Below are 27832 nucleotides of genomic sequence, written 5' to 3' on the forward strand. Positions count from 1 at the left end.
TGATAAGGACCTTTGGTCCAAGTACCTTGTTATCTCACTCCTCATGGAGCATAGACGGACTTTCTCCTGCTCATGGAGAGGCCTCAGGTTTACTCCAGTGACAGTCCAAGTAACTGAACATTTGAAAGACAGCTCTTTATTACTTTGGGAAAGAGTCACACCACAGAGGGCACAAGAGATGTGACCAATGTCACTTCTACTACAGGAGCTGGAGGCTGCCTCATTGAACAGATTAAAACTGGTGATAAAATCACACAGCTCAGTTAATAAACTGAACATTTTTCTCCAGATCTTCAGTTTTTCCTCTCTACTAATCAAGTCTCTTCCCATCTCAGCTCTTTTCTTCTGGTTGGGAGACTTTAAACTGGCCTTCTTAAGGCCACTCCCAGACCTGTGTCTCTGCTGTGCTAGGAACCAGGATTCTGCTGCTCTGTTGTAAGCCCTTCCAGTCTCCTGCACAGCCCTGGGTATGCAAATATCCCATTTTACTGTTTTGAGTATAGAAACATTAACAATTTTTATAACTTCTTCACTTGAAATGCACCAAGTCTGTCACTACCCTGTTATGGTACAAGGGCCATGCCCCTATACACACTGCACTGGACCTCCTCTTTGTGCATGAGATGGGAAATAGACCATGACCACACTGAAGGGAAGAACAAACTCAAGCTGTTAAGAGTCATACTTTCTGCTTTGTACTTTCAGAGCTACACTTGATCCAATAGGAAGATAACTGATACAGGATAGCTTTTTATCTTCTTATTCAACTGGGGTTTGTTTCCCTACTTCATTTCTCTTTTTAATCACTATAATCTTAATTTAATCTACGTGCACAGTTATCCATATACTCTGAACTTTTTTCAGTGTTTCTTCTAGAAGCTAACTCTGCAGTCACACTGTTAAAGCACGAGCCCACATGGACACACTCATACTGTGTCATTCTCATTACAATACAAAGGCATTTTCATTTTATCTCAGTAACCTGAAAGCTACTGACCTGTGTCTGGGTCAATGCTGAAGCCTAGGAAAGCTCCATCTCGGTGCATGAGCCCATACTTCACCTCTCCATTGACGCCAAGGTCTGCATCGTAGGCTTCTACCTGTAGCACATACGTGCCTGGAGGCTGATTCTCCAGAACCCAGGTGCTGTCGCTGTAGTAAGCGCACTAAAAACACACCCAAACATCCAACCCTATATATTACACAGAGTCACATGAATTTGCCACACAATGTCAATATTTTTTCCAGGACATCTGAGAAGAACTCAGAAGAAAATCACTTCTATCAGTTATACTCGCAAAGAAATCAAGCTCTAAGGGTAAGGAAGGAGAGAAGGAGAATGAAGACTTCAAGTATGAAGAAAGCTGGCTGCGTGTTCACTTACAGATTCATTCTGCTCCGCACACACAGTCCCTTCAGCCCACTGGCAATCAGCAGCAGCCAAGGCAAGGCTACAACCCCAGTTATGGATGGGAAAAGTATATCTGCAGAAAGACATCTTACCTCTCTGAAGACAGGCTTGTTGTTATTAATGTCATTAACTCCTACAATAACCTCAGCAAAACTGCTGAGCGGGGTGGGTCCCCCCGATGCATTGTCATCTATCGCAGTGATGTTCAGTGTGTATTGCGGCCCTTTCAGGCTGGGCGGTGGGCTTCTGCGGAGTTTAATGATACCTACATTTGGAAGCATAGTGTCATTTTTTTTTTTTTACTGTGTAAACAAAAAAACCCAAAATCAAGTAAGTACCACATTTCTTTGCCACTGTATTGCTGGCTCAGTTTGTATTTTGGTTGCAAAGGACAGGAATCGGTCATCTTTGTCTCCACAGTCCTTAGATCACAAGTTTTGGTTTGTATTTGGAGAAAGACTGTCAAAGAGCTAATTTTCACTGACACAAAGCATCCCCATTTCCAGATTATATAAATATAGTGCTTTCTTATGTTTTTTTGACATGCAGGTGAAGGAGAGTCTGTACAGATTAGACAGCAAATAACTGTTCTAAAATCTCTTTCCTTACCTTTCTGACTATCCAGTTCAAAGTTGCCCTCCTCATTGCCTCCTGTAATCAGATATATCAGCCCATCTCCATCAGGGTCCTTTGCCCGAACAGTAGCCACTAAAGTGCTGGGACCAGCATCTTCCGAAAGGAAAGTTCTGTAACTGGTGGACATAAAGGAGCAGTGGAAGCACATTCAGTATCAGAATAACCATCACCATGTTAATTGTCAGGCAAAATTACAAATTCATTATGAATGTGGGGATTTTTAAGCTTTGGGCATGCAATCATGGAATCTTTGATCAGTTTAAGACAAGACTTGAAAATCTTTGTTCAGCATAGGGTATGTATTTTAGGATTTTAATCCTGCATTTTTGGTATACGTAATTTCCAAGGGTATTTTGGAAGATACCAGTATGCACCATACCACATTGCACTGCAAACCAGGTTCACTTATCTCCTAAAGATGAGAAAAAGGAGTAGTATCTGTCATGGACTGTTTCTTATGTCCATGTATACTAATGGAAAGCATCACATACTACAGAGATGAATATAAAATAGCATTTAATTTTGTACATAAATGTACTAGTGTTTTGTTTTAAAAGCACGTCCATACTTCAAACTTGTGCAAAAAGCAGAAATTCTATTTATTCAGGAAAGGAAAGAAGGCATTTTAAACAAGCAGGGCCTCATGAAATTAGCTTAGAATACAATCCGCTGCAGATAAAATTAAGTTTCAATTTTTACTAACTACCATCTTTATCTGTCATATTTATATATGGACAATCACTGTGAGACCTAGAAGTCAACACAGCCAAAATAATTCTCTATAGAATTAGATCTTTCATTCATTCTGTTCCTCTCTATAAAGTCAATACACTGGTATCACAACTGCTGTATTTTTTGATACAATCTAGAAATGAAAGGCCAACTTCTAAAGCCCTTCTTCATACAAATTACCCTTTGATTTCACCGGCACTTATAGTTGCACAAAACGAGTGACTGTTTAGCCAAACATTACTACGGTTACACATACAAACAGCATCTTTAAAAACCAAAGCAGGCATTCAAGCTGGCTTACATGGACTGAGAGAAGACAGGAGCCTCATCATTCACGTTGGCCATTCGAATTCGCACAGATGCCGTCCCTGTCCGAGGGGGATGTCCTTTATCGACAGCTATCACCACAAACTCATACATATGGTTTGCTCGCTCAAAGTTCAGCCTCTGGTTAGAATTGACGACCCCATGATGCGTGATGGAAAAATCAGTGCTCTGGATGAAGTAAGTGATCTCCGAGTTGGAGCCAGAGTCGCAGTCTGTTGCAAGCACTGTTAGGGAACACATTGAACAGAACAGTCATGCTGCAAAAGAAGCTTGGTCATGCTATTTCCTACCCAGTCAACTTCAGATATTTTTTTTTAAATAGAAATCACCTAGATCTGTTCTATCCATAAAAGCCTTATTTTTGTGGTAAGACTCTGGGAACTTAGCAGGAGGCTGGGGGTAAAAAAGCAAAACAACTCTTCCTGCCACTCCAGCCCAGCCTGAGTGACCGCAGCAAGGTGAGTTTGCAGGACAGCGTGATTCCAATACTACACAACTTGCTTTGTACAAATAGCAGTCAACGCTGGTAATTACTGCACAATCAATATGCATGTTGGTAGAGCATTATCAGTCATAAACTGTGTCCTCACTCTCTCCAGGGATGCTGTTCAAATTTAATTAGCTCCCAGCTATGTTATAGCTAAGGTACTTTTTAATTACCTGGCACTTCAAGGTACAAAGAGTGATTACACATTCCTCCCCAGTAAGTGTTTATTCAGTACGTTGGGTGGCCCATCTGCTCAGACCCAGCAAATCAGCAGAACAAAGAGTTAGAGTTCACAGTGTAGTATCAAAAGTGATATTTACGAGCAGGAGCTCACCTCTTTAATTACCCTGCTATTTTTCTAGCCAAACAGTGAGGCTTCACATCATACCCACATCGCAATTGAACAAACTCCTTATTCTACAAGGATGATACTGATGCAGCCATCTTGGTAGCACACAGCCTTTTGTAAGCAGAACAGTGACTGCAGTGCAGACACCCTAGCAGACAGCTACAGCATCATCCAAAAATGAGATGAAGAAAAGACAACCCATCACTATCAGAATATTAACTCAGAAGAGGAAAAGGGAAGAGAAAGATTTCATAAAGCACACTGAAATGCTGGGCTACTCAGTTGCAAAAAACCTCAACTACCTCCACCTGTGGAAAGTTACTCGTCTTGGTTTAAAAGGACATTTGGGATAGTTGTAACATTTGGTTTAACATCTCTCAAAATCCTGCTGTGATTAAATGTTTGGGTGTGTTACAGACTACAAAAGCAAAGGTTTATCACTCTCTTGTTGAACTGAAAGACTAAATATATTAAAACCTCAAGAAAGATTGAAATGAAAGTGACTTAAAACTGTTAAATTTAGTGGTTAAGTATTGTTTTTAGAAAGATATGCAGAAAGCAGAAAACATCTGATTAGAAAATTTCTGATTTCATCTACAAAGTCATTATTAAGACATTGTAGCCATTCACATTAATACATTTTATGTGCTTAATGATCATACTTCTTTCTCCCCAGATGTTTTCTGGCAAATAGGGAAACGTGATGTTTACTTGTACATGACAAAAACATGCCTTACTTCCCAACAGCAAGCAGAAATTCCATTCCCTTTGCATTTCATTCCATCCTGCAAACTTGCCTGCATTGCAAAGGTATTTTGAGGATCATATAGCAACCAAAAACAGGTCTGTGCTGGCTCTGCCCATGCTCTGAGTTAGTTTAGTGCAAGCTAACTCCAGCTCAAAGCCTAGTAGGCTAGCACAAAGTTGCTAGCTACAACTCTAAGCCTTGCTCTGCTGAAGAGCGGTGCAGCTGAAGGAATATGCTAACCCCTGCTGAGAGCATCCCTCCATGCTTTTCAGATCATAGCTTGTTTGCATGCAGACATCTTAAAGCACATGCAGCGAGCATAAATCTGCCCATAATGACTAAGCAGACAGACTGACTCAGCTGGTGTAGCACCAGCACTACAAACATGACACAAGCCAGACTTTGAGTGTGTTAAAATAAAAGTGATTGACTAAACCCTACATTTACATCATCCACAGTTTTAACAAATAGCATGTATCACGTTACCTTTTTCATGACCATTGATAGCAACCCAGTCAGCCACAGAATGGCAAAGACTGTCTCTAATTTGCACTTATTTTTGTTTGTGGGACATTCTGAGGCTGCAGCTTCTCACCCCTCAAGGAACCTGCATGCGTTGAGCTTCAAATTTAGGAAATGTACATTGTGTCTTCAAAAGACACAACTTAAGACACGTATTTTTTTGCAACATTACCCATTTCTCACATGGTCCATAACCCCCCTTGATGTCTCAGCCTGTGTTTCTGTTACTACACCAGTACCTGCCCCTACTTTGTCTGAATACTGACTGGGAGTCTGTAAGCATTCTCCCAGTTTTAGACAGAACACACCTGTGGCACATATCACAACAGACTACATCAGGTCTCAAGATATCTTTGAAGGCATTTAACTGACACCAGGAAGGCAAGTTGGAGAATGGACTTTTGTGCTTTGTCTATTGGACTCCAAAGACTGAGATGAGAGGTGCAGCATCATCCAAATTCACTTTGTATTTGTGCAGCCACAGTATTTCAAGAGTGACCTTAAGGTTTTGGTTGGAACTTGGGGCTTAAAATTATTTCCAACAGCTCTAATCTTTCAAAAGGGTATTACTCTAGTCTCTAAAAATGTTGTCTGTGCATTCAAGGTTTATGTGCAAGTGATATGTGGCCACGTTAAATGAAACAAATTTGGAATGATGATGGTAAGCCACAACCGTAAATATAAAAGTTCACAGGCTTTCCAAAGGTTTCTTCTTCAACACTTTATAAGTCAATTATACAGCACTAATACCTTTTTGATAAAACTAACTGCCCATTTAAAAAGTTCTTTTTTTTTTTAACACATTAAGAAAAGAAAAACTAGTTGCAGCTGCTTCCTGGACACAAAAAGATGTCCAAGCTGAATTAAAAAACAGCCACAAGATTTAAAGTAAATGAGCTATGGCAATCCACTAAGTGACTGCCTGTCAGCTGCCTGAAGTGCTCTTGGGTACCACAGGATCCCTCCTTGGGCACAGCACAGTGGTCCTCACCTGAAGACACTCACTTCTACTCCTGGGGTACCTAGAAGCCACTGACAGACCTCCAGAAAAACTACTGTCTACATGGTACAAAGGCAGTGCCCGCTGTGGAAGAGACGGCACTCCTCACGGTAAAAGCACGGACACATAACACAAACCAGCAGGTCCGTGGCAAGACCGAAACAAAAGGTACCAGGATGATCCTCACCTTGTAGCAGAGACGTGCCAACAGGAATGGTTTCGGGAATGTTGTCTCTGCTGTAAATGGAGTGCTGGAATTCAGGAGAACAGTCATTTTCGTCGGTGATATGGACCATGACCTGAGACAAAAGGACATGCTGAGAGGGGATTTTAGTTTCTGCCTGGGCAGTCATTGCTCTTGGTGCTGTCTTGTCCTTTACACCTCCAGTGCTAAAATTTTTCTCACACTACTCCTGTAAAACAGAAAAGTATTATCTCCTCCACTTCCAAGCAGATGGGAGGCAAAGCCAAAGAGGAATAACAGGAGGTATTTTGCAGAACCTAAACCTGAATGCAGCTCAGAGCTCAGCCTTCTGCCTGTACCAAAAGGCCTCCTGCCTCCCAAGCATCTTCACCAGTTTTCTAGGCTACCTATGTGGTTAACGGTCCTGATAACATGGAAACAAAGACCACAGAGACAGCGGGTAGGAAGCGAAGGTATCTACATACCTCAGTCACGCTGCTAAGAGTGCTCTCAACTTCCATGGCTTTCAGTAGGAGATGATAGAGGTGGTGCTCGCTCTCATAGTCCACAGGGTGGGTCAGGCTGAGCTCTCCGCTCTCCTGCCTCACCCTGAAGAGCCCGCTGGGGTTCGTCAGCAGGGTGTACGAAAGAGGCTGGCTCTGGAAAGAAACAGCCTCAACAACTGCTACTCTGTAAAGAATGAGAGAATAACCTTTTGCTTCAAAACAACAACAGCAGCTGCTTCCTGAGCACCTAGAGGAGGAAGATGAGGGTGAGGAAAGGCCAGTTGCCCACTCTCTGTCAATGCTGCGCTCAGCTTTGTACTCGGACTGGAAATTCCCATGCTACAGGGAGCCCACCTACCCACTTTTCTCTCACCAAACTGATCCTCTGACATAGCAGGGATGGGGTAACAACCCATTTCAACACCCATTAACAGGAAAACATCTTTTTCTTCCCTATTGTACCCTTCCAAATACTTGACAGAAGTTTACTGGTTTAGCTTCAGTTACAGAGATAACTGAGCTACTGTCCTGTTGATTTTCTTTGAAGCTGTATATTCAGAAAAGGAACAGGTTCAGAGATGGATGGGAAACCCACAAAGCACAGGGCCTTTCCAGATCCTGCTGTCTGCCTTGGCAGGACATGAAATGAATGTCTGCCTCCCTACCGTGACTTATGTTTTGAAGATCCATCTCTCACACCAGTCTCTGGCCAGTGTGACAACACACTTTAAGCCCATCTCAATAAAAGCTCCAGGGAAAGAGAAAAATTTCACTCCTCCTCCTCCTCCAGTCTCTTTTAAGGAGTAATTGGCACATCTCCAGCAATTTTTTCTACTTCATCAGCTTATTTTGAGGTTTTCTACTCCTTAAAGACCCTATGGCACTGCTCCACCTGCTACTTGGTGCCTTAAAAGCCCATGCTGCTCTCAAGCAGCTGAAGAGTGACAATAAAACCAGAGCCAGCTCGGCAGCACCTTGCCACTGCGGCTTGGCTTAGCCATTCCTCACACAACAGCAGAGCCCCTTGGAGACTTTGCCGTATCTATTTGCACTTCACATGGGCTTTTTTATCTCAAGAGTCCGGCAATGACTTGCCTTTCTAAAAACTGAAATGCAAGTCAAACGGGATACAAACAACTCCAAACCTGGTTAATTAAAAGACAAGGTTTTTCAAGCACTCATTTGTATCTGAAGTGCTCCAGGAGATGCGTAGCCAGGAATTTGGCTGTTTTAATTCATGATGCGATGCAGTAAGACTCCAAGAGCATTAAAATAATTATTTCAGCAGAATTCCAGCATCTCAGACTATATCATGTGCCACACTGGAGACTTTCAAACACTGGAAAAGGCATAATTTCTTTTAGAAAAAGAACGCTATTTTTAAAGCGTAATAGGCAAATACACATGCATAGCCCTAAGAAGCAACAACACAAAAATTTCACTATATTGTGCTCTCAGATTGCAGGGAAGGAGCTCACCTAACAGAAGTACAACTTACTTTTCTCCTGATGGAGTATTTTCAGGGACAAACACACTGTAGGACATGTTAGTGAACTGCGGAGGTCGGGAGCCTGCCAGGATGGAAATGGAGGCATAGGGGCTTTTGTTGCCGTACTCATCAGTGGCTTCCACAGTAACCACATACTCCTTGTTCCATGTCAAAGGCAAGCCAGTTGTCATGATAACGCCAGTATCCTTATCGACTTGGAATCGCTCTTCACCACCTACCAATATATGCACAGACCTGGTCTGAAAAATGCCCCACAGCAAGAACGCTTGCATTTTCACTATTTTATGGTAAGCTATCCTCAAATCATCTACCTATGTCCTTGCATGCACTTCTTTTTGTTGTCTCCAGTTATACACCTTATCTTTCACTCACACTGTGCTTTGTTGGCCAGTGCAGTGTAAATGAGACGGGAACGGGCAAGAAAGGGAGCCTTAAGCTAATAGTAAGGCTGCAATCCATTTCAGAATAGAAGTAAAGCAAAGAAAGTGTCAGCAAGATTCCCATCCAGATAACTGTTTTACTTAAAGCACCTCCAGCTTCTATTTGCTGTACCTGCTCTATCTTTAAGGATTCCCCAAGGGAAAAATCTATCAATGAAATGATAAAATGGGGAATTGCTAAGAAAACCCTGCAACTTAACAGAATTTTAACTCCCCAGCCCTCTACCCCGAAAAGACCTACCTGCAATGAGTGTGTAAGTTATCCCTGCACTGGTGTTTTCGTTGTTACTGTAATATGCGACAAGCTGGTAGACGAGAGTGCCTTTTCGGGCATCTGGATCAACACGTGCCAGGTAGGGGTATGGGTACATCCCCCAGGACAGAAGTTCCTCTTCTGGAGCAAGGAGTGTCACATGGCAGAGGTACCAGTCGTTATCTGCCAAAGACGTATGGATTTCTAGACAGCTTGTTCACAAATTCAGCCATTAGTTTCTGTAAACAAACTGAATCACCCATCACATTCATCCTACTGCATGCAAAAAAAAAAATCAGTACAGATACGGACTTTGGCAGCTCGATGTGCACTAAATATAGTTAACAACTAATTAAAAACACTTTCAGTAATAGCTTTTAATTAGTTAGATATGCATATTAAATATTATGTCAGTTACAGCACTTGCCAAGACACAGTTTTAAGTGCTTACTTATCCAGACTCGGGTGAAATTTGGCCTTTTTTTCCCCAACAATTTCAGCATAAATGTTGCCAGTTTCACCAAATCAGGTTTAGGGCTTATTAAAATATTTCTCTTAAAAATCAGCAGCAGTGGTAAGCAATCAAAACTCCCTAAAATTCTTCCCACTCCAACACTGTTTTGTTTAGTTCTCTCAAACCACTGGATATCCAAGGAATTGCAGATGTGCCTCCTCCTTCTGTCCCCAGCATCCCATCTGGTTGCATCTTAGGTGAGTGAAACACCAGCTTTGAAATGGGCCCCCCATGGCAAAGCCCAAGGAAGCACAGCACAAACTGCCGTCTGCTGGGCATGGAGGTTCTGGGGCTGGGAGCTGAATCCCTGGAGAAAAATGGCACCTGTACATTGACTGCACCTGTATCGTTTTATGGCTAAGAACTGAACTCCAACAGCTAAAACAAGGGGTGCAGATGATTGCATCTGCTCAACCTTGGACTGTCAGACTTGGGAGCTGCCTGGAAGGCAGCTAGATCCCCTCTGATCACCAACTGTAGCATGGTCTGAGGGCTTTCAGGAAGCAGGGTTGACTGTCAGTGGGACAACTCCTGGCATCACTCCAGATCTGCTCCCAGGGTGGCTGTGACACCGCTAGTGCCAGCCCAAGAAAAGTGGTGAACCCCTGACATGCAGAAGGGCTGTCAACAGAGAAGAAAGAGAGGAACCTTCCACTGCAAAGAGCCTGTAGAGGTTTACTCACAGTATTTTTACCTCTTGGGAGACCTAAATTCAAACCTTCTGAACTCACAGCAACTTGCTAACAGATGCTAAAGGTACATAGGAGCTTCTTGAAGAAATTTTCCTGAGCACATTTGTGTTCCAGAGGGGGCCTTGAGATTTGACTTCAAATCAAAATGAATATATTATTGAACGTATAAGTTCCATTTTTTTAAAAAAAGAAACTGAATGTAGAAAACGGGGGAAGTAAAAAAGTACATATGAAAAATGCACATTGTTTACCTGATGAAATATGATCATATACTAGAACAAACTGCACTGAGGTTGCAGGTCTGTTAAGGGCTACGCTGCTCTCAAAGCAACAGCCACGCACACGTACGTGTGTCTCATACAGGAAACCCTTGATCTCTGCCTTCAGGAAGGCCACTTTTCATGTAGGATGGAAAAGGACAGCAGCACATGGACAAAACCAATACCAAAGGCAAGAAGCAAGCTAGAAATTCCATACAAATTTTAACTGTAGACCTCAGGGATCTGATACTAAATAAAAGACTACCCACAGATAGAGACATCCACTGACGCACAAGACCTGTATTTACGAGCAGTAAAATTTTACCCCACAGTAAAAATACATGCTGGACAAATTTACCAGAAGTAATCATTCCCAGAAGGAAAAAGACTTCATTGAAGTTTTGTGGGTTTTTTGAAGTATTTAAAATAATTTCAGGTATGGTTTCTTTAGCTAGAGGAAATTCATAAATTACATGGTTTCTGGTTTTCTAATGTACCGACATTGCGTACATGGGAACATTTGTTAAACATGCTCCTTTAAGAATTTTTTTCCCTGTGTTGCTCGGTGTAACACAAGCCACAGCCCTCAGCACAAGATAGTGGCTCACAAGAGCCGTGGCTGCCATCAGTATTTTATCCATAGCCAAGAGGGAGAGTTGAGAAACGCACCTCTTAATTAACCCAGCCATAGGCAGTGTCATCTTGCTAGGGCCAAGTAACACGACAAAAACTTGTAGGCAGACAGCATTTAAAAATATTGTTCATTCATTGGTCTGATTCAGGCAGTTCTAAACTATGTGGAGATTAGTATCTAGTTCAGCATTTTTCCCATTTTGTGAAAGAGATGATTTCAATTATAATTATACAGCTAATTCCTTAATATTGCCCCATGTAGGTGATCCAAGTGTTAAATACCAATCAATAACAAGGTCCTAGTCCCACTGTAGGAATTGTAAACCCCACCAAGTATCAGTCCTAAACCATTGCTTTATGCTTCAAAAAAGACAGACAAGGGAATAAAATTCCCTGAGTTCAGGACACCACAGCAGGGGAAGAATTTGTGTTGTTCAAATTATTGATAATCTTCTGAGCTTTGATGAAAACTTCATCTCCCCCCTCACTGAAATGTCTATTTAAATAGAATCATAGAATCACTTAGGTTGGAGAAGACCTTTGAGATCATTGAGTCCAACCATAAACTTAACACTGCCAAGTTCACCAAAGGCATGTCCCTAAGTGCCACGTCTATACATACTTTAAATACCTCCAGGGATGGTGACTCCAGCACTTCCCAGGGCAGCCTGTTCCAATGCTTGACAACCCTCTCAGAGAAGAAATTTTTTCTAATATCCAAACTGAACCTCCCCTGGCACAACTTGAGGCCGTTTCCTCTTGTCCTCTCGCTTGTTATCTGGGAGAAGACACCGACCCCCACGCACCTACAACCTCCTCTCAGGCAGCTGTAGAGAGCGATAAGGTCTCCCCTGAGCCTCCTCCTCTCCAGACTAAACAACCCCAGCTCCCTCAGCCGCTCCTCACAAGACCTGTGCTCCAGACCCTTCACCAGCTCCGTTGCCCTTCTCTGGACACGCTCCAGCACCTCAACGTCCCTCTTGCAGCGAGGGGCCCAAACCTGAACACAGTGTTCGAGGTGAGGCCTCACCAGTACCGAGTACAGGGGGACGATCACTGCCCTGGTCCTGCTGACCACACTGTTTCTGATACAGACCAGGATGTAACTGGTCTTCTTGGCCACTGGGCACACTGCTGGCTCATGTTCAGACCTTGCTGAACCTTGGTAAAACTGTGACACTAGCAAAGCCTCCGACCACAGGCTCACAGGATGGCTGAGGTTGGCAGGTACTTCTGGGGGTGATCTGGTCCAACCAACCTGCTCCAGCAGGGCTACCTGAAGCTGGTTGCTCAGGACCATGCCCACATGGCTTTTGAATATCTCCAAGGAGGGAGACTCCACAACCTCCCCAGGCAACTTGTGCCAGTGAACCAAAGTTCTGGGGATGGGATTTCAGGAAAGATGTGGGCCAGCTGGCAAGTGTCCACAGAAGACCAAAGAGCACAACCAAAAAACATCGTCTGTCAAGAAAGGTGGAAAGACCTGGAGATTTTCAGGAGGCTGCAAGGGACATGCTAACAGTACTATAAGACTGATGTATGAAGTCAGTCAGCTGTCCCCTACCCCATGAAACAAAAAGTAACAAACTCATTCCCAAGGAAAAGATGTGCATTAGATGTTTGGGGGGTGGGGGTGTAGGGGAAGAATCCCCCAGCAATTTTTAATTATAAGGATAATGCAGCATTTGATAGAGGTTGGAGACGTGAGAGAGCATCCATCAATGAGATCTTTAAGACCTCACTAGACAAATATCTGCCAGCAATCACTTCGTTATAGCAAAGCCTGCCTCTAGGCTGGGGCCCGGTACAGCAACATTGTTAAACCCTTTCCATCATACTTTAATACCCCTGCCCTTCAGCCTTTGCATCTCATTGATTTCTGAAGATTACGTGTTCACGTGTCACTTTTTCCCCAGCAGCCCAAGAGAATTTCTAGCATAAACGTTCCTTGGACCTTTTGTTTTTCTTTGCTGTGTGCTTCAAGGTAAAAAGTGAGGGAAGGAGTGAACACCACCCTAGAAACTGCCAGCACAACACATGAAAGGATGAGTGTAGGATGAGGCCAGACCTGGAGGGCTGTGGTACAGCAGCAGTTGGTAATAAACTTCAGCTATCAGGTAGAACATCTTTCTGCAGCTGAGACCTGGCTCACTCCTTCAGCCTCTCAGCATATATTTTGGCTTTTCAGGCTTGAAGCAGTTCTCTCCATGTAAGCAAACAAAACTTAAATGGAAGCAACCTGCAAGCATGCTGACAAAACAGCCTGGGTAATCTGCATACAGACATCAGAGCTCTAATTCTAGCAGGGAGTAAATGGAAGATTGTTACAAAGGTCAGATCTGAGTTGAAGCAAGTCCAAAACCCTAAAAAAAGTGCTGAACATGGTCTGGAGACTAACAGGAGGTCAATCAATCAGCATTAATTTTCCCATCATTTAGGAAAAGCTGTTCAGAAGCAGCATGATGAGGTGTCGCTACTCAGGGCTATGGCCATTTCTGTTCTGGTAGCTCCCCTTTGCACATACACCATATGTGAAGAAACAAGGATTTTAAGATGTTACAGAAGCATGGCAATCAAATTCTATGGAACAGTATTGCACTGACATGGAACAAGTCAGTGAAACAAAACTAGTCTTGGTAAAGTAGGGGTTTTGCCTAGCAATGCATTGGTTTTTCAACTGTTGTAACTGCAAAGGCATTAACAGATCAAGCCTCCGAAATCAATACTGTTTTATTTTGTTCCACTGGCACAACTGCAGCATCCTATTAAATCAAAATGCAACATCACCCAGTGATGTTGCAGCTCACCCATTTTGTCAATATGAATCATCCAGTGAAAGGAAGGAAATAATCAGGAAACCAGGCTCCATAGGCTGTGAAATGAGACTATCAACAGGATAAACCACCTGGATTCTGCACCATGCATTGCAAAGGGTCTTGGTATGATCAGTCTAGAAGAGAACCATAGAATCATTTAGGTTGGAGAAGACCTTTAAGATCATTGAGTCCAACTGTGAACCCAGGACTGCCAAGTCCGTCACTCAACCATGTCCCTAAGCACCATATCTATGCATTTTTTAAACACCTCCAGGGATGATGACTCCAGCACTTCCCAGGGCAGCCTGTTCCAATGCTTTACAACCCTCCTCTCAGAGAAGAAATTTTTTCTAATATCCAAACTGAACCTCCCCTGGCACAACTTGAGGCCGTTTCCTCTTGTCCTCTCGCTTGTTATCTGGGAGAAGACACCGACCCCCACGCACCTACAACCTCCTCTCAGGTAGCTGTAGAGAGCGATAAGGTCTCCCCTGAGCCTCCTCCTCTCCAGGCTGAACAACCCCAGCTCCCTCAGCCGCTCCTCACAAGACCTGTGCTCCAGACCCTTCACCAGCTCCGTTGCCCTTCTCTGGACACGCTCCAGCACCTCAATGTCCCTCCCTGAAGCGAGGGGCCCAAACCTGAACCCAGGATTCGAGGTGTGACCTCACCAGTGCCCAGTGCAGGGGGACGATCACCGCCCTGGTCCTGCTGGCCACACAGTTTCTGATACAGGCCAGGATGCTGTGGCCCCCCTTGCCCCCCGGGCACACTGCTGGCTCATGCCCAGCCGGCCGTCAGCCAGCTCCCCCAGGCCCTTTTCCCCCAGGCAGCTTCCCAGCCGCTCTGCCCCAGCCTGCAGCGCTGCCTGGGGCTGCTGTGACCCAAGGGCAGGGCCCGGCACTGAGCCTGGTTGAACCTCCTACAATTGGTTATTATTTAATATTAAGAACATTAAGAATATTATTAATTGAATATTAATATAACTGAATAGTAAATATTATATTGTTGACTATAATTGAATATTAAGGGGGGCTGCTTTTCCTGGAGATACTAGCATATCCCCAAGACTTCAACTTTACACCTAGCTTATATATAAGGAAGGCATGTCAGGGATGTCAACAAACCACCAACTAAGAGGAACTTTAAGTAAGAGTTAAGAGTGTAGCAAGTGCAGGGATGGGGGAACATGTCTATCCATGCAATGAAGAGCTGCTAACTCTCTTTTTTGTAGAACTAAACACACTTCAGCACATCAGAGCAGATATACCTGTGCCATCCTTGGACAAGGGCATGAAAGCAAAGAAAGAACTGGAAAAGGTTTTTAAACAGCAAGTGGCTTTTCTTGTAAGCTTATATTAATTCCATGTTCCTTTAATAATTTATTTTCCTCCCTTAACAGAAGGAGGAAACATGACAGAACCGATTTTCTTTTCCCAAGATGAGGATTAGAGCTGTGCTGACTGATGTGAATTTGATGGAATAGTATTGGGAAGCTGAGAACTAAAAAATGTGCACAAAAAATGGTACTTTAGGTTCTGCTTATATCCCCTCTGGCAAAATGAATCATTTGAATGTAAAAGAGATAGCATGGTATGTGAAGACATTTCTGAAGTACCCAGCTTGGAACAGGACATCAAGGCTGGCTGCCTACACAGCCCCTATCAGGCCACACTGTTACCCTCAGCGGCAGGGCAAGACAACAGGAGCTTTGGCTCACTACTGCACCCTCACTGGGAAATCTACACCTGAGAAATGGTTACTGTCACAGCTAAGAAACCCTTGTCATCTTCAGGTCCAAACCCCAAAATTAGTTTCAAAAGACCAGTATTTCCTCAAATGAAAAAGAATGTAATTGCCAGAAAACACCTGATGCACTGAATAAGTTAATAAACTTCTATCTCAGATATCATACAAAATTGTGCGTGTACATACATATAAATATCACTTGTCCTAGAAGTCCTATAAATGCTCGTCCTATAAATTTGCAATTTTCCTTCTAAATTACAATTTACATGAGTAAAATGAAAATGTAAAATGGCGGAGCGTGCTGCATTAACACTGCACTTCAAGGTGAAGATGCGGGAACTACCCCCTATTTCTGAGATCTGTAGCGGAGACCAGACTCTCCTTGGCCAAATAAATTAGAATTTTTTTGGTTTGTTGTTTGGTTGTTTTTTTTAACGTTTAACGTTACAGTGACCAGGAGTTACAGTGTGCAGCTCACACTCTAGTTTCCCAAACATATAACAGATCTGAGGAGCCTCAGAAAAGATCAAGGGAAGAAAAATAAAGGGGATTTGTGCAGGAAAATGAGAGAGAACACAAGAGTAATTGGAAACTGCAATGCTTTCAGTTTAAAGATACTCTACTTCACACCTCCCCTCCAACAGAGTGATTTAAAGATAAGCTATGGACAAGGATGAACACTTCCATCAGCAGCCCCATCCCCTTGACCAGGCTAAAGCAAAGAGGACAAGGAGACAAGGCCTCCTGCTCTTCTGGGAGAGCAGAGAAAAAGCTCCCCACTGTCATCGCTGACATCTGTGCAAGTCAATGGGGCTAGAAACAGGGTGAACACCCCACCCCCCCCCCAAATTGTTTAAACCACAGGCATCATGGAAGAAGCACTGAGAAGCAGCTTTTATGCCCCTCTGAAGCTACAGACAACCAATTCACCTTTACTGTCATGAAATACTGGCATGAGATTAGATGAAAATGTCTCCTTTTTTTTGTTTGGCACTTTTTTTCTTGGGATTTTTTCATTTTCTTTTAAGCACTTTTCACTTTTCTCACTCAGATTTTGTAAAACAGCTTCACATAAACCACCTTGCAAATCACAAATGCCAGTGCATCAGCCTTTTTCATAACTAGATGTTCTATGGTTGTGAGACACACTGGTGCCCCAGTTTCTAATCACTATCCTTGACTAATGACAAAGATTTTAAAATTCAAGATGCTTTTGAGTATTCCGGTCTCGGTTTTGTCATTATGGTCAGTCATGTGTACTCCAGTACTACCTGAGGATCAGGCAAGATTGAGTCACTGTGTTAAGTATCACGTAAATTGAACCTTACGCATCCCTGTCCTCAAAGCACCTGCAATCCAGTCCTTATCCACTATGCACTATCCTACAAACACTATAGAAAAGAATTTAATCTGAAAAAATAAATTAAAATACATATGGATATGCCTCATGAAAACTCTCCCATGTGTTTTTTTGTGCCTTTCAGAAATTTCCCCACAACTGAAGCATACGTAGGAATAATCTACTTCAGGGTATTTAAACTTCCAACAAAATGCCTTATAGCTGTAATTAATCATTAACCAGACTTGACCATCATTTTTAGAAATGCCTTTTAGCCTAAAGAAGAGATATTTACACAGTCATGCTGTCTGCTGTGCCCCATCTGTCCTGCCCAAGTGGCTTTTGAATCTGGTGGCCAGTTTGTTCCTACAAGCTTCATGGAAGTCACCAGCTGGACAGAAGATGGGCATCCCAAATAAAGGTGCCCACTGAGAGAAATGAAAAGAGGCTTTTACTTGGTGTCGATGAGCCATCCAGTCAGCAACACCTGTGATGCTCGTACATCTGCCCCAGCTACAGCACCTGCTGACATCCCTGCTGGGAGAAGCGTGGGGGCAAGGAAGAGCTCTCACAGCGGGGAAAGCCTTCACAGCACAGGTCCCCTCTCCAAAGTAAAAGCCTTAATTTTATTAATTTATTTTCTCCAACTCTCTCAAGAAAAGTTATATGGGGGCAGTTTTAGTACAGCTACTCTGCTGTCATGAAAATGATGGGTCAGCTCCACCCCAAACACCGATGAGAGAGATTCCTGAGGGTGAAGTGTCTGTTAACAGATTTGAGTTCTCACAAATACTCCTAAGGTTTGGGTACAATGTTCAGGGGTATCATATCCCCGACTAACATGCTAGCACACCAACTGGACTCATGTCAGACTAAGTAGAGAGGGCCATGCCTTGAAGGCAAGGTAATATCCTTACCCTCATGGTTAGGGGAATAGGACTGTTTACGCCCTTGAAAGCCCACAAACCACTGCATCAGCTTGTGGATGAACAGCCCACAGCCACAGAACAGCTGGGCAACGTGACTGTACCAACCACCTCATCTAAAGCTACGTCAGTGGGTTTCAGTTTTTCCCTCCTTGGTTAACCACAACCAGCAAGCTTGACAGACCAGCTTGCAGAGGTCACTTTGCATTATTTTTGTGACATATTCCTTAACATACACCAGCACTTGGACATGTTTTCTACTCATACGCCACCTCTCCCAGTTTTAGGAGGCAAGGTCTTCCTTACCTCTATACTACCTGTAGACTTATCTAGTGGGACCATCAGAGCTTAAAGGCATTTGCAGGTGTTAGCACATACACAGGCAGCAAAGACAAATCTTCAGCCAATTTTTCACTTTCTGTGTGAATGCAAAGCTACAGTGGGTACCTCCATCACACTGGGTATCTGAGACACCTACAGCATTCCCTGGGCAGCAAAGACATCTCTGCAGGCAGATGTCCGTGCATCACAGGAAAAAGCTTCAGGCAGATACAGGATCAGGACTTCAAAATCTATTGTATCTTTACTGCTACGGCATCATCTGCCCTAGCCTTTAAAGCCTGACTGTGGTGTCATCCTCTAGTTTTTAAAATCAGTTTAATTTTTTTTGTTTGTTTCCAGAGGAAGGCTCTGAAGCACTATCAGACCCGTGATTACAGAAGCAGCGTCTTTGCCTCAACCCTTAAATCTACTGTATCTGCCAACAGCTGCCCCTTACCACCAAACCACAAGAATTACAAACCCTTCACAGCACCACAGAGAAGGTGGGAAGTACAATTATTTAGAGGATCTCAAAAGATTCCAGGTGACAGGATTCTTCCTTAAAAAAAGTAAATATTATTACAGCTCGCCATATAAACAGCCTACTAATTGCCCTTAAAAGATGCTATTAAATACTATACAACCCGTAATTATTTGCAGGCATGTCAGTTGGTGAGGAAGTCAGGCCATGATGACATAGTAAGAATAGCTGAGGAGTCAGCAGTACAGAAGACATTTGGGGGATTTTTATATTTTTTTAAATAAGGAAAGTACAAGAAGACACAGCTACAATCTTGGCATTTAAAAGTTGCGTCTCTCTGCAGATCATTCAGCTTTTACTGTTGATAGGAAGGATGGGTATGTTTTTTGGGTTTGTTTCCACCCCCCATGACTTCCATCTTCCACCCTTCGGTCAGTATTTCAGAAAAGAGGTGATCCGACACAGACAAAATAGACATTTGTGTGGTGCAGCACAGGCCAGTAACAGAAAGCAAGCTGTACTTATGTCACTGAAGTGAAATTAACTGCAAGGTCTCTTGTCTGCCAATGAAAAAAGACGCTCAAAATGCGTAGCCAAATTCTAGGAGGACTCCTAAACATTTTTCATAAGGGCAGCATCACTACAGACACCCAACATCCTTTGAGGTGCCTACGACTGGACAAGCTCCCAGTCGCTGCCTCTGCCTTCCCGTCATCCCACACAACACAGCACCTACTCTTCCTCATGAAAGCGACACTTAGTAATTTTAAAGTAGTTTGTGTGGGGCATAAAAGATCCCCTTCCTGAGAGGCTATGGCAGAACCTGCTCCAGCCATTAGGAACCACCTCGCTTCCAGCCCCAGTCTTTCTGTGGAAAAACTACAGGCATTTTCCAGCGTTGTCCTTTAACTAAGTAAATTTCTTCTCCCTGAAGTTTGTTCAAATGTTTTTAAAACAAAAAAGTTGCTTGCTGAGGCTTTATGCAGTAAGAGCTGTTCCTGTGACCATATTTTGAGTGGACTAACTTCTTTCCAAACACTTAAAAAGTTACTGTCAGCAGCAAAATACCAATATTTATTGAAAAGCCAAAGTATGGTTTATGTGTACAAAAAGATGCCAAAAAAAGTTGTAGCAATATTTCTTGTTAACACCATTGGATGTAACTGTGAGAGATGCACCTCAGACCCAGCAGCACATGCACTGTTGATAAGGATGGACCACAGCACTCAGAGGTGCGTTTGGGGCAGCCGCCTCCAAAGGAGCAGTGCTGACTACTATGATGTGTTGTAAGAAATGAAAAGGTAGAGTCGATAGCGTACCTTCCAGTTCTCCTCACATAACAAATTTCTAATCTTCCCCTTCCACAGACATAGCCCTCACTGCTTTGCTACTCCTCTTTCACAAAGCAGATGTCTGTTCCCTGTGTATAGCATCCCTTTACTCAGGCAAAAGCTCAGCTGCCCCAACTGATGTAAAGCAAGACCATCCATAGTCATAGGCACAAACTGCTCCTGACTCTGCTGTCACCAAGTGCTGCTGTTAGATCTTTCCATCAGCAATGCACAAAGCAGGGAGAAGTGTATAGTTATAGGACCGGAACCCCAAGTCCCTTCCATCAGCTTGTTTCCTCAGGTCAAGTTTTTAAAGGTTTTTTTTAAAACTTTCTGCTTTACTTTCTCTTAAATTTTGGACAGTTTCCACTAGCATGCCAACCTCACTGCTCAGGCTAAAATTTCAGTACTGTTGAGTTACACGCTACCCAGGGTCTGACTGCTTTAGCAAGGAAACACTGATGCCTGCACCAAAATGCCTGCTGAGAAGCCATCACTGCTCTCCAGCGAGGACAACTTCCCATGCCCATCAGAGATGCACGAGCAAGAGCAAGTTCAATTCTACTTCAGAGTCATGTTCCCTATGAGAAGGCTACATGCACGTCTGACTAGGGATGCTTAAATGAACAAGCTGCTTGCGCAAATATGGTATGCGTGAATTTTGGGCCTCCTGCATGTCATGCAGGTGTGAAAAGGCGGCTGCAGATGAGCCAGCTCCTGCCGGTACACAAAAATTAAACCCTGCCGTGCACCGCACGGAGTTCTTGAAGCATGAGACAACACTAAGAGGATGCAGGGATATTTCTGGCATGGTACAGCTTTGATCTGCATCTAAAACAGATTTTTAAATGCCTTCCTGCTGTTGTAATGTAATAAAAACTCAGAAATATTAAAATATATGGGCTATATAAAAGGATTTAAGATGTTAACCTTAAGAATAAAGGGCTGAATATTCTATTTTGAAGGTCTCTTGTTTTTCTCTTTAACTTGTCACGATAAAGGGTTTCTCGTAATTTAAATAGCTTCTTAGGTACCTTACTAAGAACACTTGTAACTTGTTGGTTTCTCAGCTATAGACTTTATCAGACATTCTTACCACTTATTTATTGCCTCTGGGTCATTATGTATTTTTACAAATTTTTTTTACATCTATTTTTTTTTTTACAGTAAGAATACTCCAAAGATACATACAAGACAGGGTAACACAATAACCTTCATCCAGGAGCTTGCTGTTTTGTCTAATGATCCCATGCCATTAAAATGGTTTCATGGTTTAAGTGAAGCAAGCTTTTCCTTTGTCAGCACCTGAATTCGAAGGCGTAGCAATGGCATCCACAGATGTTTTTAATCAGTCTGATAGCAGGAGGGGGAAGAAAAAACACAAACCAGCATATAGTATGACCTCCAAACCTGATTGTGAGGTCAGATTTCTGTTTCTGGAGTCAGATTTATTTTGCTCTAAAAATTTCGGGGGGTGCCAGGAAGCAACGGGCCATTTCTGGCTCCATAAAAAAACATCCCTAAGCTATATCTTGATTTGAAATCATAGCCAGCATCATATATGGATTACTTGCTAGTTTTTATAGAAACCATATTATGCAGATTGAAAGGTTTTCCCTTCGCAGTATGCATCCTGGTGGAAGTTTTTTAAGGAAGTCCAAGGGACTCAAACCACGTAATGATTCCGTGTGCAGTCTAGGCTGTATTTTCAGGAATTTCAAGATTTGACCGATGGCTTTTTAACATGTAGTTTGCTTCCAGCAAGTCATAAGGGTTCAATACTGATCGTATTCTACCATAAGACCCAAGAACACGACTATGCTACAGCCTTCTCAGTCAGATTCAAGACCCATCTCCTTGGAATTCAGTTACAGTAGTAAATAGTTGCTTTCACACCTGAAAGAGAACAGAGGATGAGAGATCCTTCTCACTTCCAGAACATGAAAATACTGAACAGCCTCATAACTGTTTTATTCATTTCAGTCATAAACTAACTGTTGGTGTTTACCTCACTTTGATGTCTTGAGGCATCCCAGATTTAAAGGGTTGCTAGCCTCAAGCTTACTCTTCAGAGCACTGCAGACATACAGGAGGGGAAGAGATTTGTCTTGCTGTGCCTTTTTTTTTTTTTTTTTGAGTCTCTCTTGTTGTTAAAGAAAAATACCCTTTGTAGATCATGGAGTGACTTCTTACCACAGTTGTTTTCAGTTTGATAGCATGTGGGCTGTATCTGCAGTGTCGGTGTGTGCAGGAGCATGGAAATCACCCAGTAGGTCTCACTAGTTCAAGCCAATGCAGCATGCGCTCTGCAAGCCCTGCATGGCAGGCTTTTACATTAAAAGCAGCAAAACAGAGCTCAAAGTCTGTTAGAGTCAAAGAACAAGGGTAAGAAATTGTATTCCTTTGCTTTTTGAAATATGATCGACAAAGTCCTAAATGTAAAGCTTCTGCGCAGTGCATACCAGTACGTATCGCAGCATCAGAAAGGACAGCTGTGAGTGGGGCTCACAGTGTCCCACCCCGTGTAAGTTGGTAGCAAGTATGAGAACCTGCGTAGGTGCCTGTAGGTGTGGGCAGGTGTGCATGAACAGAGGGACTTGGAAGGGAAAGGGAGCTACGGTCCTTTCAACCCTTTCCCAGCTCCCCCAGCCCTTCCACGCTGAGGCTACTCACTGTTCTGATGGTGCAGTCAGTGTTTCCGGGATGTTAAATATTCCAGAAGAAAATCTGAATGAGGAAACGACAGGTTGTAGCTCATATCTTTGTATACAGAGTCCTGTCTGAACTCCAGGTCCCAGTCCCACAACTACACCCATGCGGAGCCCAGAACAGCAAGGCTTTGAGAGACAGAGGCAACCTGCCAGATCCCTAAAGAAGGCGCTAACTGCTCTGTGTAGGTAAAGACAATTCACAGAACTCATGCAAACCTCTTTGCGATGCACAGTCCATGTACCAGGTGTATATTCAATGGGAGAAGAACTGTATCTTCACAGTGCCAGCTACAGTGGCCCCACAGAACAGACGGCAGCCCCATACACATCCCTGCTATCAGTATTACTGAGTAACAGGTAGGATTCTGAAGGTTACTATACTCTACACGCAGTTTATTTCAGTATTTCAACCGTGTCCATTAACACTTTGTCTTTCTAGAAATGCAGTTGCAAGAAACAGTGCTCTAAGTTACTAGCTGACTTCCTTTTTTATTATTTTTTTTTTGAAGTACCAAAAAAGCTTTGCGTTTCTTGAAAAAAACACAAGCCCAAGACACACGCTTCACTGGAGAAGCAGCACCTGTGAAATGCCTAAGTCCATTCACAGCTTTTACATAAAAGATGGCAATTAATAAGGGTCCAATAGTTTTGTTTTTCAATTAATGAGAGGATTAAAAGTTTGGCACATGTTCCATAATATCGATTACCATGTGACCCATTGTTAATTATATTTAGTAAGAGGCACGAGAAATGAGGAGCAGACCAAAGTTGATTCTGTTCGGCTTTAGACAGGTCACCAGGTTTCTTCAGATAAAAGACCAGATGCTTAAAGCCTCCCACCATTTCATTACCTTCCTGTAAAATAAGCAGCCAGAAAAAAATTCAAAGTGCACGACTGTATGAAGTTATGAGGTAGTTTTGATTTTCAAAGTAGCTTAAAGGAGTGTCTAAATGACCTTGTCCCACTTGATCATCAAATTCTTTCTCCCTGAGGCTCATCTCTTGTCAATATATTACCAGTGCACAGACAGTGGTACAAACATGCTGTACAGCACCAGATCAGAGAGGACAACACGATGAATCATGTGTGCAACACTGCTCACAAGGTTATTTGCTTTCATTATAAATAAGCAACATGTCACCTTTCCAACTCCATCTTTAGCTTGAATGGGAAGTTCCACTTTCAGCATCAGGCTATCTGTTTAAAGTTAGCACCTAGAAATACCGTGCAGTGGTTTCACTACGTTAAATGTTTCTCGCTTGCATGACACAGCCCATTCCTGCAAGAGTGTCTCAGGAAGGCGGCTCAGGGATCCTCAGCCTGCTCGGTGTGCAACGGTAAAGATCACAGGCCCCAGCACACTCCAACACATCTGTTTTCCTCCCAGCTCTATGTTTTGCATTTCCTGAGCATTAGGCTGCAAACCCCACTTACAGAAAACTGTAAATATTCACCTATAGTGAAGCTGTAAACGTCTAAGAAAAAAACCCAAAACAACAAACCTCAAGCAAATGATAACCAGTAACATTAACAGAGACCTGAGCTACAGTGACAAACACACCATAAAACTTACTCCGAGTAAGGTGAAAGTAACAGGTGGAAAGGACAGCCCCTGTAGCCGTAACACCTCAAGCTTAACATGGTTTAAGGAGTTTAACAAGTCCAGCCATTCCCTTTGCTGTGTTACTAGGAGAACTACACAGCCCAGAAGCTATCAGTGTACAGAGGATTTACACAGCGGTCTAACGACGTCCCCAATTAGTACCCTACGCCACCTCCTAGGATACCAGATTCTGACTTGAGTTTTCGCTTGCCCTAAGCTCCCTGACGGCTGTTTTGCAGCCGCCCCCTCCCCTGCCCGTGCCGCAGCTGACCCCCGCACCGCTCCCGCAGGGGGGTCCCCAGGCGGCCGCAGGTCTGTCCCCGCGCTGCCGGGGCAGAGCCACCTCTCCCCTCCCAGGTCACGGAGGACCACAGCGAACAGCTCTGCGGAGTCCCCCCGCTCGAAGACAAGCCGTGCCTTTCTTAACGAGCTTTAACCGCTTGTTAACGCAGAGCGGCCCCCCACCACGGTCCTACAAAAGCGAACCTGCTGCGGCAAGAACCCTTACAGGAACGTGCCCAGCCCACCGCCACCCCCGTTCCCATCGCTTCCTTCGAAGGCAGGCGGCACCGGCTGTACCGGAGAGGAGCCGCCCCATCCCCACGCCACCAGCCCGGGGGGCAGCTCCCACAGCCGCCCGCGGCCCCCCGCACCCCCACCTCCTCCAGCGGCCGTGCCCGCTCGCCGTGCCTCCCCCCGCGCTCGGGGCGACCCCCCCTCCCCGCCATTGCCGCGACCCCCGCCCGGCGCAGCGCGGCCCCTACCTCGTCCGCCGCCGCGGTGCACCTTGACCAGCACCTCGGCCCGGCCGCCCGCCCGCAGCTCCCGCCGCAGGTACAGCCGCCCCGACGCCCTGTCGACCCCCACGGGGGTGGCGCCGGGGGACGCCAGCTCGAACCAGCCGCCCGCCGCCCGGTCGCGGTTGCGCGGGACAGTGAAGACGGTGTCGCCCACCCGCGCCCCGGGGGGCAGGCGGGCCGTGTAGCGCCGGGAGCCGGGCCCCGGCGGCCGCTCGGGCGGCGGCAGCGAGCGCACCCACCGCCGCCGCCTGGCCCCGCCGCCCGGCCCCGCCGCCCGCCGCCCGCGCACGGGCAGGCGCAGGCACCGCGCAGGGCTGCGCAGCGGCCGCGGCCGGCCGTGGTCGAGGGCCGCGACGCAGAGGCGCAGGCGGCGCAGCCCCAGCAGCGAGCCCACCGTCAGCACCTGCCCGCTGCGGGGCACCACGAAGAGCTGCCGGCTGCCGGCGCCCGGCGGCCAGGGCCGGTAGGTGAGCCGCGCGTTGGCGCCTTCGTCGCCGTCCGAGGCGCGGAGCCGGGCCACCTCCGTGCCCAGCGGGGCCAGCTCGTCCACCTCCAGCGGCCGCGCCAGCCGCAGGCGCGGCCGATGGTCGTTGCGGTCCAGGACCCGGACCCGCAGCAGCGCCTCCCGGGGGGCCCGTGCCGCCCGCCGCCGCCGCAGCCGGAGCCCGTACTCGGGCTGCGCCTCCCGGTCCAGGCGCTCGGCCGTGCGGAGCAGCAGCAGCCCCCGCCCGCCGCCCGCCCGCCGCTGGAGGGAGAAGCGGGATGCGCCGCCGCCCTCCAGCGCCCACTCCCCGGCCGGCTCCCCGGGGCCCAGCAGCCTCCGCAGCGGTACCCGCAAGCCCCGCACCCGCGTCCCTGCCGGGCTGTTCTCGGGCACCTGCCCGGAGAAGCGGAGCAGGCGGGGAGCGCCGCCGCGCCCCAGCCCCGCCGCCGCGCCGAGCAGCAGCAGCAGGAGCGGAAGCCGCCCGCAGCCGCCCCGTCGTGCCCGGCCCATCCCGCCGAGCCGAGCGGTACTGCACCGCGCTCCGCGGCGGGCACCGGCGCCACGTGCAGGCCCGTCCCGCCCCCGCGGCCGGTCAGAGCCGTGGGCGGGGACGGGGCAAGGCCGGCCTCGCGGGGGGTGGGTGGTGGGGGGGTGGTGGGAGGAGAGGTGGGGGTGGTGGAGGGGGTGATGGTGGGGGTGGTGGGAGGGGAGCTGGGGGTGATGGTGGGGGTGGGGGTGGGGGTGATGGTGGGGGTGGTGGGAGGGGAGTTGGGGGTGATGGTGGGGGTGGGGGTGGGGCCGCCCCGCCCGGCGCCAAGCGTCCAGCAATTCCGGGCTGATTCCTCACCTGCCCTGCTCCCACAGGATTCCTGCCGGGCCCCTCTGCCTGGCAGCCCCATTGCTCCCGGCCACCCCCTACGAGCAGAGGAGCTGCACTTCCCGGGAGGTGACTTCGGGAACACGGGAAACCTCCGGCTTTCCTTAGCATGTATGAAAATCCCCAGCCAAGCTGAAAGAGCAACTGGTAAAAGCAGCAGAGGGGAAAAAACACCTGCATAAAGGAGAGAGGGCCTTGGAGTGCTTGAATCATCGAAAAATAGCAGTGACCAAGCAAATGTATTTTCCTGATGTGAGCTGGGCTTGCCTTGGAAGCGTGGCCTCTCAGGAGTGCACGTTCAGGTTACTGCTGCTTCAGAGAAGATGCAGTTTTGGCAGAAGGGGGAAGAGCAAAATGTGTCTCAGCACACAAAGTGACCAATAGCACCGAGTGTCACATTTAAAATTTCAGGGTTTGGGTGAAATAATTTTGGGAAAATAATAGCGTGTGCTGTTCTTGAGAGCAATACTGAAACAGTCCATCTGAATCAGGCGAGTAAAACCATCAGTCCTGCCAAACATGCATAAAACAATCTGGGCACGGGAATCATTGCACTGGTTATATTGTGATCAATGGACGTGTGAATCCAAGCCAGACCACTCCAAAGCCAATGGCTCCCCACAACTTGTCAAACCAAACATTACTCACGTTCTCATCACTCCAAGCACAAGGCCCAGCAGTGCCTTCCAGTCCTGCTAACAAACAGGAACAACATTTCCCTTCGCACAGTGATGGGAACAGCTTAGGAACCGCCTTTTGTTGAGCCTCTGCATCCAGCTGATCAAACTGTCTTTGTATTTTTCCATTAGAAATGCTTCCTCTCGCTGTTCCAAACACAGGTTTGCTGGTTTTACCAGAAGGTTGTTAAGGCAGGGGTGTCTGTTGCCAGTTGTGGTGTAGTTCCAGTGATGACATACCCAGGCTGGAAGCAAAGCTTTGCTCAAGAAAGCCTGAAACCATTTCAATCAGCTTTAGTCAAATATTACAGGCAGCAGCCAAAGGTGACAACCAAGTGCTAGATCTGGACCTCTGTCACCTGGGGAACTACCAGTTTTAAGAAGAGGTGATTGTTGGGGATCACATCACGTTACTACAAGCTGTCAGCCTTTATTTTACCCTAGCAAAGTGAAGGAATTATTGTTTCTAAAAATCAGCATAATGTGAGATATCAGACTGGGAAGGCAAAAAA

General features: G+C 45.7%; 2 protein-coding genes across 3 annotated transcripts in view; both read right to left on the minus strand.

Moving 5' to 3' along the window:
• Positions 1–25534, minus strand: part of LOC119145084 (neural-cadherin-like) — a 59409-nt gene extending 33875 nt beyond the window's left edge. Inside the window, exons 1-9 of one of the 2 annotated variants that reach the window (XM_037381179.1) lie at positions 25247–25534; positions 9094–9288; positions 8401–8626; positions 6882–7086; positions 6400–6511; positions 3081–3330; positions 2021–2163; positions 1504–1676; positions 998–1166 (exon numbers count right to left, since the gene is read on the minus strand). In XM_037381179.1, coding sequence (XP_037237076.1) covers positions 998–1166; positions 1504–1676; positions 2021–2163; positions 3081–3330; positions 6400–6511; positions 6882–7086; positions 8401–8626; positions 9094–9223 — 1408 coding nt within the window. In that variant the 5' untranslated portion in view covers positions 9224–9288; positions 25247–25534. The remainder of the gene's footprint in view (positions 1–997; positions 1167–1503; positions 1677–2020; positions 2164–3080; positions 3331–6399; positions 6512–6881; positions 7087–8400; positions 8627–9093; positions 9289–25246) is intronic. The other variant, XM_037381180.1, reaches the window with a different exon arrangement.
• Positions 24987–26279, minus strand: LOC119144137 (protocadherin-16-like). Its single transcript, XM_037379072.1, has one exon. The coding sequence runs from the start codon at positions 26274–26276 to the stop codon at positions 24987–24989; it is 1290 nt and encodes a 429-aa protein (XP_037234969.1). The 5' UTR covers positions 26277–26279.
• Positions 26280–27832: the final 1553 nt, after the last annotated feature.

Source organism: Falco rusticolus, chromosome 3 (assembly GCF_015220075.1).
Source record: "Falco rusticolus isolate bFalRus1 chromosome 3, bFalRus1.pri, whole genome shotgun sequence".
Classification (NCBI taxonomy): Eukaryota; Metazoa; Chordata; class Aves; order Falconiformes; family Falconidae; genus Falco; species Falco rusticolus.